At 38.5% G+C, this 14,190-nt stretch overlaps 1 protein-coding gene across 3 annotated transcripts in view; it reads right to left on the bottom strand.

Moving 5' to 3' along the window:
- Positions 1 to 14,190, bottom strand: part of CACNA2D3 (calcium voltage-gated channel auxiliary subunit alpha2delta 3) — a 597,478-nt gene that overhangs the window by 202,597 nt on the left and 380,691 nt on the right. For 2 of the 3 annotated variants that reach the window (XM_075574867.1, XM_075574869.1), the window contains exons 14-17: positions 13,723 to 13,740; positions 7,399 to 7,470; positions 3,278 to 3,358; positions 2,061 to 2,135 (exon numbers count right to left, since the gene is read on the bottom strand). In XM_075574867.1, the coding sequence (XP_075430982.1) occupies positions 2,061 to 2,135; positions 3,278 to 3,358; positions 7,399 to 7,470; positions 13,723 to 13,740 (246 nt within the window). The remainder of the gene's footprint in view (positions 1 to 2,060; positions 2,136 to 3,277; positions 3,359 to 7,398; positions 7,471 to 13,722; positions 13,741 to 14,190) is intronic. The other variant, XM_075574868.1, reaches the window with a different exon arrangement.

Raw genomic sequence — 14,190 nt, forward strand, 5'->3', positions numbered from 1 at the left:
GTAACACATTTCTGTTTTACAGTTTCTGCTGTAATTCGCTAACAATAATTGGAAGCACTGACTCCGAGTTAAATAATAATTAATACTGCACAGGAAACATGAATTAAATAGAAATAGCCGTGTTAGTCCAGTTGTGATAGTGCAGAATAAATGAGTATTTCAGTATTAGGTGAGACCTTTTTATTTGAACTATCAATTGATATTATAAGACAAGCTTTTGAGCGTTTTCTCTCTCCTCAGGTCAGCGATAATCATAGAAAAAATGCAATAAACCTGATTATATGAAATCTACAATGCATTTTAGGTCCCTACTTGTCCCTAGTCCCCTGAATACTGAGGATTATATGGGCCCAAAACGCCTTGCCTAAAAGTTCATAATATTAAAAAAAGGACTCACCTGTAAATAAATAACGTTGCCTGCTGGTATAATACTAGTGCAAGGGTGCCAACGCCAGTCCACAAGGGCAATCAACAGGCAAAGGTATTAGGGATATCCCTGCTTCAGTACAGGTGGCTCATTCTTCCTGAGCCACTGATTGAGCCACCTGTGCTGAAGCAGGGATATCCTGAAAAACTGACCTGTTGGTGGCCCTTGAGGACTGGAGTTGGCCTCCCCTGTATTAGTGGATAAACACAACACCAAACTTACAAAAGAATGACAACCCTAAATCCTAACATCCCAAATGTTGTACCTTGAAAACCTGGATACATCCCCTTCACAGTTCCTGCTATTTGTCCCTATTCAGCTGCTTAGCAAATACTGTCATTGTTTGTGCCTAGCGCTCCTCAAACAGGACGAGTTTGACAAGAGTAAGAGGCTCAGAGATGTTAACGTTTCAGACTTGCTTTAAAAATGTTTCTCTAAAGTTCAAACCTTCAAACACGCAACTAAACACATGGTAAATAAAGTGATTATCCCTGACACGGGTCAAAATATGCTATAGAATATTGACTTGTTTATAACATTTCACTGACACGATGAGATATTTGCACTAAGTTTGTTTTTGGTGTGCTGGCTATTTATATACATTTTAAACAAAGTGAACCTACATCATCCTACTTCAATGTTAATTGATACACATAACTACAGTAACTTATGTATTTCCATTCTGCGATGGAAATCTGCATCACTATGAAATAACCCGTATGTCTTACATATACATCATTTGATCATTCCTATAAACACTGTTCTCCTCTGCTATATAATTTTCCTCTTTCTGCAAGACCATCATTCATCCCCGTCACCATATACTGCACATTGCATGTCACATTTAGAATGTGAGCTAAATGCAATACTAACTTTTCTATAAACAATGAAGACGTAATCTAAATAAGATTCTGGTAGAGTTGCGGTGCTTAATTCCAGTCCTCAAACCCCCCTCTCCCCCCCCCCCCCCCACCCAACCCCCAGGTTTTCAGGATATCCCAGGTTCAGCATAGGTGACTCAATCAGAGACTGAGCCTCTGATTGAGCCACCTGTGCTGAAGCAGGGATATCCTGAAAACCTGACCTGTTGGGGGGGGGGGGGGGCTTGAGGACTGGTATTAACCCCCCTGTGGTAGAGTATCATACCTGCACAAAATTCTTCCAGCAAAAACTACTGATGTACATATTCACTGCTAATCATGCATTAACTTCCATCCAAGTGCGTAGAAGTAAATGTATTGATTACATATATTTCAGAGAATGGAAGTTAGTGTATTGTTCACTCTGTGTTACGTCAATGAAAAGAGGCAATTTGGAAGAGAGGAGGATAAATAGGCAGCTTCCTGTATCCAGTCTATCTTTGCTGGCCCAGATTACCAGTGGTACATACAGTACATAGTCCAGCTCATTATATTAACGTCATTGCATCCTACAAGATGGTAAGGAGGAAGGTCAGATCAGTTATGACAATCAATGACCCTACTTATTGGATATACTTCCCTGCGCTTAATAATTATCTGTTGGCAGTACAGCTTAAAAGATTTGCGCCCTAATGTTTATTTCAACATCGTATCTAAACTTCGCTCTGGGAAATAAGTACTGTGTGCGACGCTGAGTATTCACCAAAACTTACCAGTGGCCTAAGCTCCGGATGTGTCAAAATATATCCATTGTTTGTAATTGCAAAAGCATATCCGTGAATTCCCAGCTAAAAAAAAAGACATGACACAAGACATGTAAAACCGAAATCCAAAACTAATATCTATATATTCTGTGCCTTGAAAATATGTTAATCATTTTAATACTTGTCTTTACAGAGTAAGAAAAACTCTCAGGACAAAAATGGCCTCTTAGTGGGATAATCTGGGTAGAGACCATGAGGTTGGATGACACATTCCTTGTTTTTTTTTGCAGATGACTACATGGTCTCCTGATGTACCTCTTGTGCATTAAATGTTCTCACTCTTGTACAGATCTAGATGGAGTAATAAGTATTAATGTGCGGTTAGCCTCTCTCATCGCTACACAGTCGCCCAGGTAAACCTGACATTATATAAATATGTTTCTCAAAGTCTGATAAACCAGGAATAGTGAGCTATATAAGGAAAAAAAACGTACGCAGGTTATACTATTCAGTAAACTAGCCAGATACAGCACAATAGGACACGTGTTCCATGGGGTTTTTTTTTTGGTTTTTTTTGATCTCCATCTGCTTTTCTCTAACATTGCTTTGGAACATTTTATTTAACTTGTCGCAGAAAGAACAGAAGTGAAAAGGGAGCTTAAATGCAAAGCACACATTTGCTGGTTGTTTATACTCCACAGCAACACCTCTAAAAATCATTTTTATTATCCGATGACAGATTATCCAATAATTCAGTAGAAGTTATAAAACAAAGTAAAACAACAAGCATTTTATTAGCGTACGTGATCAAAATATTAGTGAAAGAAGCATGTTCTATACAGTTAGCATACAATTACCTGACATGAGTAAGCAGCAATTATACACCAACTTAACTAACATAATTTACATTGGGACCCAATACTAAGAACGTCTTGCCTGATGTGACGTCTATGTTCTTGAATTTAATGTACCAGCCTATTTGGACTGAAACCTAAATACTTTAAATGTATCATCATGCTTGCTGTTCAGAGTAAAGAATGCCTTTCTAGATTCTTTTGTTGGTTTGACAGAATAAGTCTTAACATTTTTGTTAATACCAGTACTCACCTGTGAGAGTTGTGATGGTGCCTGTCAGGCTTGATTTAAGTTGGACACCCTAAAGCCTTCCAGCACAGGGTGCGGTGTAAATCACATAAATAGATAACTATTCACTTTTGAAGATTTACCTTATATTTTGGAATAGCCTTTAAAAGTTCTTTAACTGGAACATCTGTGCCTACCACACCTAGAAGAACCCCCTTTGATCTCTGTTCAAAATAAAAAAAAAATGAAAAAACACAGGCTTCTTAGGAAGGTAAACAATCAATGGTAAAACATTACAGACGTTCACTAATTATTTTCACGTTGTCATAAATCTATTGAAGTACACAGATGACTAAATGCTTCGTTCTGCCGAAGTTTCAAAGACATTGATGGATATGCAGCAAAATCAAATGAGGAAGAACAGCTGTCATTTTTAACTCTGGCTGTAACATTACAACATAAGAAATGTATCAACAGCAATCAACAAATATGTGTTTCTATAACAAATCAGCTGAAAACTGACACATTTATGTTCACAATTATTCCATGAATGTTGATCCAATGTATCATGGCCAACTCTAAACTGGAAAGGCTCTAGGTGGCATAATGTTGTGGTTAATAAAGAAAATTAGGTTGTTATGACAAAGCCCCAAGCTAGATTCTTACCACTAGATTCAAAATGTCCATAGATATTAAATGAAGTTTAGGAGTGTCTTCGAAAGTTGATATGCCTAAGGCAGGAATTCAATTACCAGAGCCTTACCATTACAGCTTGTCTCACAAATGGCAAACCTTGAATTGGTGCCAAACAGCAAAATGGGACAAATAGTCAAAATTCCATACAATAGTATCTAGATCTACCATTTAACAAATCAAACGCAAACTTAATCTAAGACACATCCAGGTTCTCTGTGCTTCCCAAAGTGTTAAAGTTCTAGTCCAACAGTCCAAAATGACTCAATACTCATTTTCCTTTTTTGTCCTTGTTACATGGTTTATGGTGGCACCCACCAGTTGTTTTCTGAGAAATTTTTAAATTAAGTTCAAGTGGTTTGAAAGGTTCTTAAAGTTTGCCAACACCGTCAGTTATACAAAAATGAAAATTGGTAAGTGCACACAAAATCTATGATTTCAAAACAAGAACTTACATTCTATTGTCAGAACACACAAGGAGAGGTGGACCACACAAGGAGAGGTGGAACACATAAGGAGAGGTGGAACGCACAAGGAGAGGTGGAACACACAAAGAGAGAAGGTGGAATGCAAAATGAGAGGTGGAGAGGTGGAACACAGAAAGAGAGGAGGTGGAACACACAAGGAGAGGTGGAACACACAAGAAGAGGTGGAACTCACTAAGAGCGGAGGTGGAATGCACAAGGAGAGGTGGAACACACAAGGAGAGGTGGAACACACAAGGAGAGGTGGAACACACAAGGAGAGGTGGAACACACATGGAGAGGTGGAACACACAAGGAGAGGAGGTGAAACACACATGGAGAGGTGGAACGCACAAGGAAAGGTGGAACGCACAAGGAATGGTTGAAAGCACAAGGAAAGGTGAAACGTACCAGGAAAGGTGGACCGCATAAGGAGAGGTGGGACACTCAAGGAGAGGTAGAAAGCACAAGGAAAGGTGGACTGCACAAGGAAAGGTGGTAATATATACAGGGGTCCCCAACACACAAAAAATGAATAAAGACAAAAATTGTCTGCAAGTAAATCAATGTATTAAATGCAATGGCAGCTACAAAAATCAGTCCTGGCACAGGGCTTGGAGAGTACATCTCATAGAGAAGATCAAAACAAAGGGGAGAGGAAGGGAGGAAGGGGAATAAGGGGGATAAAACACTAAAAAACAACAAAGGAAAGGGGAACAACGTACAATACACGTGAAGTTTAAGGCGATAAAAATGTAGGGGGGCGACGTTTCGGAGCCAGATGCCCCTTAATCTTGTCCGTTCCCACAGACTGAAAACAGCCTATGGTACTTCCCTATTTTATACACCTCCAACCTACTACCTCTCACCGGATGAATAATAAACAGATTGAACCAAAATAGTTGGTCTGTCTATTAGCAGTAAGTGTATCCTATATGCACATGCACATGCATAGTGCTAAAGAGATAGCTAGGCAACGACGTCACATCGCAGCAGAGTATTCGTAATGCTTATATTCTTTTTGGCTTGACATTTGTCCCTGTGTCCTAATCACTGTCTCTTGTTCAGCCTCACGCTGCTTCAATTTACTGTGCAATTTTTTTTGTGCTGTGTTTTAAGTGATTAGCTAGTGTCTGGTTAGCACAGGATCGTGTAGTAATGTGAGTCTGCACATATATGCCGAGCCACTTTTGAGGTTCTGTTATTGCTCTCATCCCTATAGGATAGACTCATTACTGCCATTGTCAGAGAATCACTGGGAAATACAGATTTTTGCATCATTGTTAGTCTGTTTATACAGTCCATTTGCCTAACTATCTCTTTAGCACTATGCCTGTGCATGTGCATATAGGATACACTTACTGCTAATTGACAGACCAACTATTTTGGTTCAATCTGTTTATTATTCATCCGGTGAGAGGTAGTAGGTTGGAGGTGTGTAAACTAGGGAAGTTTTCAGTCTGTGGGAACGGACATGATTAAGGGGCATCTGGCTCCGAAACGTCGCCCCCCTACATTTTTATCGCCTTAAACTTCACGTGTATTGTACGTTGTTCCCCTTTCCTTTGTTGTTTGTTAGTGTTTTATCCCCCTTGTTCCCCTTCCTCCCTCCCTCTCCCCTTTGTTTTAATCTTCTCCATGAGATGTACTCTCCAAACTCTGTGCCAGGGCTGATTTTGTAGCTGCCATTGCATTTAATACATTGATTTACTTGCGGACACTTTTTGTCTTTATTCATTTTTTGTGTGCTGGGGACCGCTGTATATATTACTGACTTGCTTAGGGGTCAGAGATTAGACCCTGTTCCCGTGCACCAGATCATTGATTTTTTCATTTGTACTTGGTGTGGAGTGCTGCCTAGCACACATACTTTTTGCACAAGGAAAGGTGGAACGCACAAGGAATGGTGGAAAGCACAAGGAAAGGTGGAACACACAAGGAAAGGTGGAACGCACAAGGAATGGTGGAACGCACAAGGAAAGGTGGAACACACAAGGAAAGGTGTAACGCACAAGGAAAGGTGGAACGCACAAGGAAAGGTGGAACGCACAAGGAAAGGTGGAACATACAAGGAATGGTGGTTCGCACAAGGAAAGGTGGAACGCACAAGGAAAGGTGGAACGCACAAGGAAAGGTGGAACGCACAAGGAAAGGTGGAACGCACAAGGAAAGGTGGAACGTACAAGGAAAGGTGGAACGCCCAAGGAAAGGTGGAACGCACAAGGAAAGGTGGAACGCCCAAGGAAAGGTGGAACGCACAAGGAAAGGTGGAACGTACAAGGAAAGGTGGAACGTACAAGGAATGGTGGTTCGCACAAGGAATGGTGGAAAGTACAAGGAATGGTGGAACGTACAAGGAAAGGTGGAACGCACAAGGAAAGGTGGAACGCACAAGGAAAGGTGGAACGCACAAGGAAAGGTGGAACGCACAAGGAAAGGTGGAACGCACAAGGAATGGTGGTTCGCACAAGGAATGGTGGTTCGCACAAGGAATGGTGGAACGTACAAGGAATGGTGGAACGCACAAGGACAGGTGGAACGCACAAGGACAGGTGGAACGCACAAGGAAAGGTGGAACGCACAAGGACAGGTGGAACGCACAAGGAAAGGTGGAACGCACAAGGAAAGGTGGAATGCACAAGGAAAGGTGGAACGCACAAGGGCATTTGGAACACTCATGGACTTTTCGGGCCCCATTGTAAAAGCTCTTCATTTATTCATATCCTAAATAACTAAACACATGTTCAAAGTTTACATGAAGATGTCAGCTGGCCGATTGTCTCCACTTTATTGCAGCTGCAATTTCGTTTGCTAAGTAACAGTACACTTTAAAATGGATATGGGAAATGAGCTGCCATATTTTCCATGAACCCCGATATGGATTTTCATCTTATGTGTATAAATAGGAGTTACTGGGATCTAAATAAATCTACTGAATTGCATTGTTCCTCAAACCAGTTGAATCTTAAAAAAAGTCTTAAAAAAGGAAGGTTCATCTGAAATCCACTATGTTATCTGAAATCCATTGATATACAGTATGCGATATGAAAAACAAGCAACAAGCCCTAGAAACTATAATGAATACAGCATGCATACAGTATACTTACAGTCTCATTGTGCTTACTAAATACAGGCATGGCAACTGTGGTCATCAAAACCAATCCCTGATCATCGGCAAGCTGAACATAAAACAAATGATCAATCATAAAGAGCTTTCAAATAATATAAGACATAGAAACATAGTAACGCTTTGACAATTACACCAATTTAGCAGAGAACCAGAATGAAGATTGCAAATGTAAAGTATTGATGATGTTTTTGTGGAATAACATTAAAAAAAATTACATGGCAGCTGTGGGGTTAAACATGTAATGGAACCTTACATAAAACATGACATAAAACCGCAATGGTAATATATGGTTGTGATATGGATTATTGTTGTTTAATGCTGCCAGATGGTTATTACTTTAAGCATTGCTAATATCGTCTTTTGAATTCCCCTACATTTTCTCAGCATATTATTTGCAATACCTAAATAAACAGCTTACACGCGTTGAAATGTAATCACTGAAAGATAGATCAGTGTTTTTTGGTTGCCAATATTGTCCTCAGTAGTGATTTTATTTGGTGAAAATCTGATTTGTGACTGATTACATTAATCGTTTGCAATTAACAATGACTATCGGGGAAGGCAATGTTGCAGAACTATAACAAATTAGGTAATTAATCAAATGAGGGAACAATAAATCCTACATACTGTCCTCAGTTATATGCTTTGAAGTCAGGGTTTATATTCTGCATTCTCTTAAACAATGTTGTTTTACCAAATAAATTCATATTGTACAGTTAGATTATGTCCAGGCGATTTCTTTAGATACATGTAAACTTTGTAGAAAGTGTACATTATTGGGGGGGGAAAACTATGGCGAATCTATGATGGTTTGAAGAGTAATTTAAAGGTATAGGAACATACCCGTATTTAAACTTAACCCAGTAGCCATAGAAAGTATGGTGTCTTGGAAGACAACAATAAATCAGGGTCAGTGACACATTTAAGGGGTCAGAACTTGGCGACTCATACTTTTAAAAATATCAGATGCCTACAAGAATGTTGGACTACTTTTTCAAGGTCGTTGTGTAAGCTTAAAGTGAAACTTTAATTTCCTCTAGCTCTTTGCTTTTGTCTGATATCACTATGCTACGTCTCCTAGATTCAGGGGTGCTCAATGCCAGTATTCAAGCCCCCCCTCCAACAGGTCAGGTTTTCAGGATACCCCTGCTTCAGCACAGGTGGCTCAATCAGAGCCAATCTGATTGAGTCACCTGTGCTGAAGCAGGGACTGATTGAGCCACCTGTGCTGAACCTGCGATATCCTTAAAGCCTGACCTGTTGAGAGGTCTTGAGGTCTGGAATTGATCATTGTGATGTGTCTGACCACTGCTTAGTAAACATGGACTTATGTGTGAAGCATGATACGCTTTGCCTTTCACCCGCAAAGTAAACCCTAACCCTTCCTTCATCTTTCCGGTCCCCTGTTCGGATCTTTAAGGGCGAGAAGATAAAGGTCGAGAGCGGAATATTCCATTGACATGCATTTTGCTTGTCAAGGTCCCTAATGAAAGATGTTCTTAATTCACAAAGAAACAGCATATGTAACAACAACAATGAGATACATAAGAAATAGAAAACATTTGTGGGTTGGAAAGTATCTTGGCAACATCTTGCACACCATAAAACTAACGTCACGGTAACAAAATGGAGCAGTAGCTGCTACAGAACAGTAGATGTTCTTTTGATTAATGACACAATTGTAGAATTCAGATGTGTGACGTTCATAAGGTCATAAGACAGTGGTTTATCATCCCATCTGCGTTATAATTTACTTTATAGTTTAATTCCCTACGTACGCATATTTTTTGGCATGCTTTGTCTGGATGTATGTGATACACAGAAAGTCAATTAACCAGGCCCACAAGAGGGAACAGGAACCAAAGGAGCACAGTTGCATTATTTTACTGTCTTATGTTTTCCTTTCACTTACAGCAGGGGTGCTCAACCCCAGTCCACAAGCCCAACACCCCAACAGGTCAGGTTTTCAGGATGTCCCTGATTCAGCACAGGTGGCTCAATCAATCCCTGCTTCAGCAAAGGTTGCTCAAACAGTCTGTGCTTTAGCACAGGTGGGTCCATCAGAGGCTCAGTCTTGGAATGAGCCACCTGTGCTGAAGCTGGGATATTAAGAAAACCTGACGTGTTGGGGGTCTTGAGTACTCAATTTGAGCACCCCTGACTCACAGAATCAAATATACAGAATACAACAGAAAGCACATACATATAACCATGAAAAACACTGTTGCACAAGAAAAGCTATGGAAGATTAACAGGCAGACACATATGGAGATGTATATACAAAGGTGTGTAATATGATACAATATTTCCTGTTCTGAGGTGTCACTGGTTTTGAGGAAAAACTACATCATTTTTAGACTATTATACATTTAAAGTTACTTAACAAAGGAATTCTGTATGTCAGCATTTTTAATATTATGACAAGAACTTTTATGCTGTACATATGTGTGAAAAAATAACGCCATCACTTTCTCCAAAAATGGACTTTTTTAAATGTTTCCTTTGAATAGATTTGAAACTATGGTTCTTTAAATATGACATTTATTTGCTTCATAAATTGGGCCTAAGAACCCAGTATTTCTAAAAAAAAAAAACAAAATAAAAAAAACCTGTACACTTATTTAGTTTTATTTGAGCGAATTTGATTTATTCCGCAGCATGTTTTCGTAGATTGTTATTCCTGTTGCTGAAGTGGGTTTAATCAAGTCCGTTGTATGCAGGAAGGTTTAGACCGGGGGCGTCCAACTCCAGTCCTCAAGGGCCACCAACAGGTCAGGTTTGCAGGACATCCCTGCTTCAGTCCAGGTGGCTCAACCAGTGGTTCAGTCTTCAACTGAGCCACTGATTGAGCCACCTGGGCTGAAGCAGGGATAGTCTGAAAACCTGACCTGTTGGTGGCCATTGAGGACTGGAGTTGGCCACTTCTGGTTTAGTTAGTCAATAGCAGAAACTCAACAGTGTGAATTAAAGTTTGTGAGTTATAGTACTAGTGTGAATATTTACATCACAGTACAATATTATACAGTACGTATATTGTACTGCCTTTAAATTGGTATGGTAAAATTGGGGCAAAGATGCTAACATCCCTATGGTTGAATATTTGGGGAGAAATGCAGCTTTTCTATCCCCAGTGACAGTAAACTCAGCACTTCAAAGTATAACAGGTAAATGAGGCGAAGCATGATAAATGATGTTCCAAAATTGCTGAAATATGATAGCATCGAGTTAAAGGGCAAAACTACTTACACAAGGAAAAGGGTAACAGAGAAAGAAAAAAAGAAAGCTGTCAGCAATTTTATGGAAACAAATAACGCCAGACATTTTTTTTACATTTATAGGAGACAAGATCCCTTTTCATGTTCAAAGAAGAAGAAAAATCTTGAACCTATCCATTAAACACATGAAATACATAGAAGAAGAAATGCTTGATGTATGACTGTTCATGTCCTTTTCTCATTTTTCATCCTGGCCACTACATACCAGTAAGGCAACAGAAAGTATCACAGCAGCGTGGATACAAGGTATCGTGGGTTTAAAGCACGCGGTAAAGTCACTGCCTACTTTATCATAAGTAATACCCAAATGGGCAACAACGTGTCGCGTCTTAGCTGTAATCTTGAAATAATACTTCAGTTCTTGGGGATTTATTTGGCTTAACGGTTACAACATTGACTTTAAATCCCAGTACCAATATACTTTATTTCTCAGTGGTGTAAGCTATTCAATACATGAGCTCATTCTGTTTATAAAATGCTATTAGTATTATAATATTATTATTATTATTATTATTATTATTAGAATTTGTATTAAGTATAACACCAGTTCAGTTGAGAAAACCTTCACCTCTTAAACAATTAAGAAACTGAGCTGAAGGTAGTAATTCCTTCAGTGAACAGGTCTGTATTGCATTGTACGACTTCCCTAACGCTGAAGCAGCTAGGCTGTAATTGCATGGGAGCAGTTATCTGTAATGACAAATTTACGATTGGTATGAGGTCAAGGCAGGACTTGAAAGGTTTCATAACACATGTGGACTATGTCCATTAACAAAATCACAAATAACTCTAACATTATTATTTTTTGTCAATGGGATAAAAGGAGTGCATATGGAAAACACATGCACATTTATTGTGTCATCAGGGTAAAAAATAAATGTTCTCTTTTGTCTACCAGCTTTACATAACTAACTACCATCTGCATACTCCATACAAGAGCAACAATTGCAAACAGGAGTTATGTTGGCTAAAAGGATAGTTGTCATCCTCTGTTAAAGCTCATATAAACATAATTACTAACCTGTTACCACGTCAAGCGGTATTTGTAAACTTAAACTCTTTCGAATAACGTGTTCATCCCTGTGTGTGTGTGCGTATATTTCTATATTTAGTATATAGAATAGTATACTATTAGTATATAGAATAGTATACTATTTCTATATTTAGTATATATATATATATATACATACACAGTTACAGTGTGTCAAGTACTTCACTTTTAATTTGATGTGAATTTTGGAATATTGTCTCTAATATATTTCCCAATTTACACCCCAACAAACAAACACAAACAACGTGAAACGATGTACAAGACGGGGAGTAGACATGGAGGGCTGGAGGAATAGCTTAGTGGTAATGAGAGTGTCTCTGAAGCAGGTGAACCTGGTTTGAATCCTGGTGTGTCGTTGTTCCCCCCCCCCCCCTCCTTGTGACAGTGGGCAAATAAACTTTATTTCCCTGTGCCTCAGGAACCAAATTAGATTGTAAACTCTATAGGGCCCGGATTTATTGGGTCTGCAAAATTCAGCTCTATGTAAAAATATATACCATTATATTCAAAGTGAAACATAAATTGGCCTTTGGTCACAACAGATCAAAGCAAATATGGTTTTTGACATCAGAACTGTTTGAAATGTTGACAGATAAAACATTTTAAGATAACACACAAATTCCAATGAAAACAAAGTGCATGTTTGGGCCACAAGTGGTGAAATTCTAATAGCTACTTTACTATGTCACTCATTAAGATGCACCCGTCCTAAACTGTTACCTCTGAGCGAGCTATTGATATAATATTCACAGATGTTAAACCTTGTGAAGGTATCATTGTTCTAGGTTCAACTTAAAATATTTTACACTACACAATGCGTGTTAGATACAACTACACAAACACAAATGACAATACCTGTGAAACGGCTTAAAGCACCAAACCATTTGTGTCTATACGGTACATTCTAGGGTGCCCTATCTCTGAACTTTAGGAACTATACATATTGCCATCAGCCACTGTCTTTATGAATATACTAGTGATATAATTGTACTCATTTCTGGACTTGTATTGGCAAAGTACTTAAAATGAGGATATGGTCATGAAAATGGAGTAGTACCGTAGTACATAGGTACATCAGGACTTAATATTGTCAACTGTGTTCATCAAATTGACTACAAATTGTTCTTGTTTTAAGGCTATGTGTCAGGCTGCAGAGAAAACGTGGCTTTTTATTCACTTAACATTATATGTACAGTAAGCACAACTCTTAAATGTTCTTTCTAACTGGTCAACCTCTCAAACAATTGTCAGTGATAAGATGTGGGATCATAGAGGTGATTATGTGCAGTAAGTACAGTATGGTATACGTACTGTACATGGCATGCTGACATTGTTATCTGTATCAGCTTTGCACATTGTTTGGGATTATACCAGAGTACGTACAAGTTTGATGCAATGCACATGAAGTGATGTGATATATATATATACCCATATGTATGTATACCACCATATTGTTATATATACATATTGTGTGTGATACACTGTAGCAATCCCCATGTTACAAGACTGAAGCTACTGCTTGGATATTTCTATAACATATCTCTGAATATAGTTTATTCAGAAGAGGCAATAACAAAGCATTCCTTGTACAATGGAGACCAGGTAATGGTCCATGTTAACTAAACAGCACTAAGCCTCAAGGCTTCTTACAGACAACTCATTTGAATTAGCCTTAAGGTGCCTTATAATTTAGCACTGTATAGTAAGTCTTCTGCTCTTGTTTGCTTTACAATTTGATAAATCTATAGTGTTTGTTTAAATATGATTTATTTTCCATTGGTGTTATCCAATTGATTGTTATTATTAGCACTAAAATAAATGTACTAATTATAGCTCTATCAACAAATAGAAACACCATTTAATGTGATATTTTGCACCATTACACTGGTTACCACTGTACTAGGTTTATAGCATTCTAAACATGCACAATATTCAAATAATCTAGTAAATGAAGAGTTAACAGAATTATTTTTACCTTTTGAGCCTGAGGGAGCTGAAAAAAAACAAAAAACAACAAAAACAAAATTCATTTAGCGTAGCTAAAAAAAAATTAAATCTCAACTCCATGTTTAAGGTAATTTTTCTGTTTTCATCATTTGTGCTCCTTTTGTAATTACAAACTGACGTTCATGAGCAGCGTTCCATTAGGATGGCTCACCGCTTCAAGAGGTCGCTGCTCGTGATTCCTACTGGGGTTTTTTAAAATCATTTTTGTCACCTCAAGACCTCTCAACAATTGGTCCACTTGTGGGTGGAAAAGGAAACATCTAAAGCAGGGTCTTGCAAAGTTTGAAGTTCAAACTACATGGATTTATAGCTCATGGATCCTGTAGTGATCCACCAAATATATATCCCTACCTAAAGAACACTTAAGCTTTCTGCAGTTTTCCCCATTCAACAATAAATTCTTATCATTGTAGTTAAATTAGAAAGTTTTGCTGCA

This window comes from Ascaphus truei, chromosome 17 (assembly GCF_040206685.1).
Source record: "Ascaphus truei isolate aAscTru1 chromosome 17, aAscTru1.hap1, whole genome shotgun sequence".
NCBI lineage: Eukaryota > Metazoa > Chordata > Amphibia > Anura > Ascaphidae > Ascaphus > Ascaphus truei.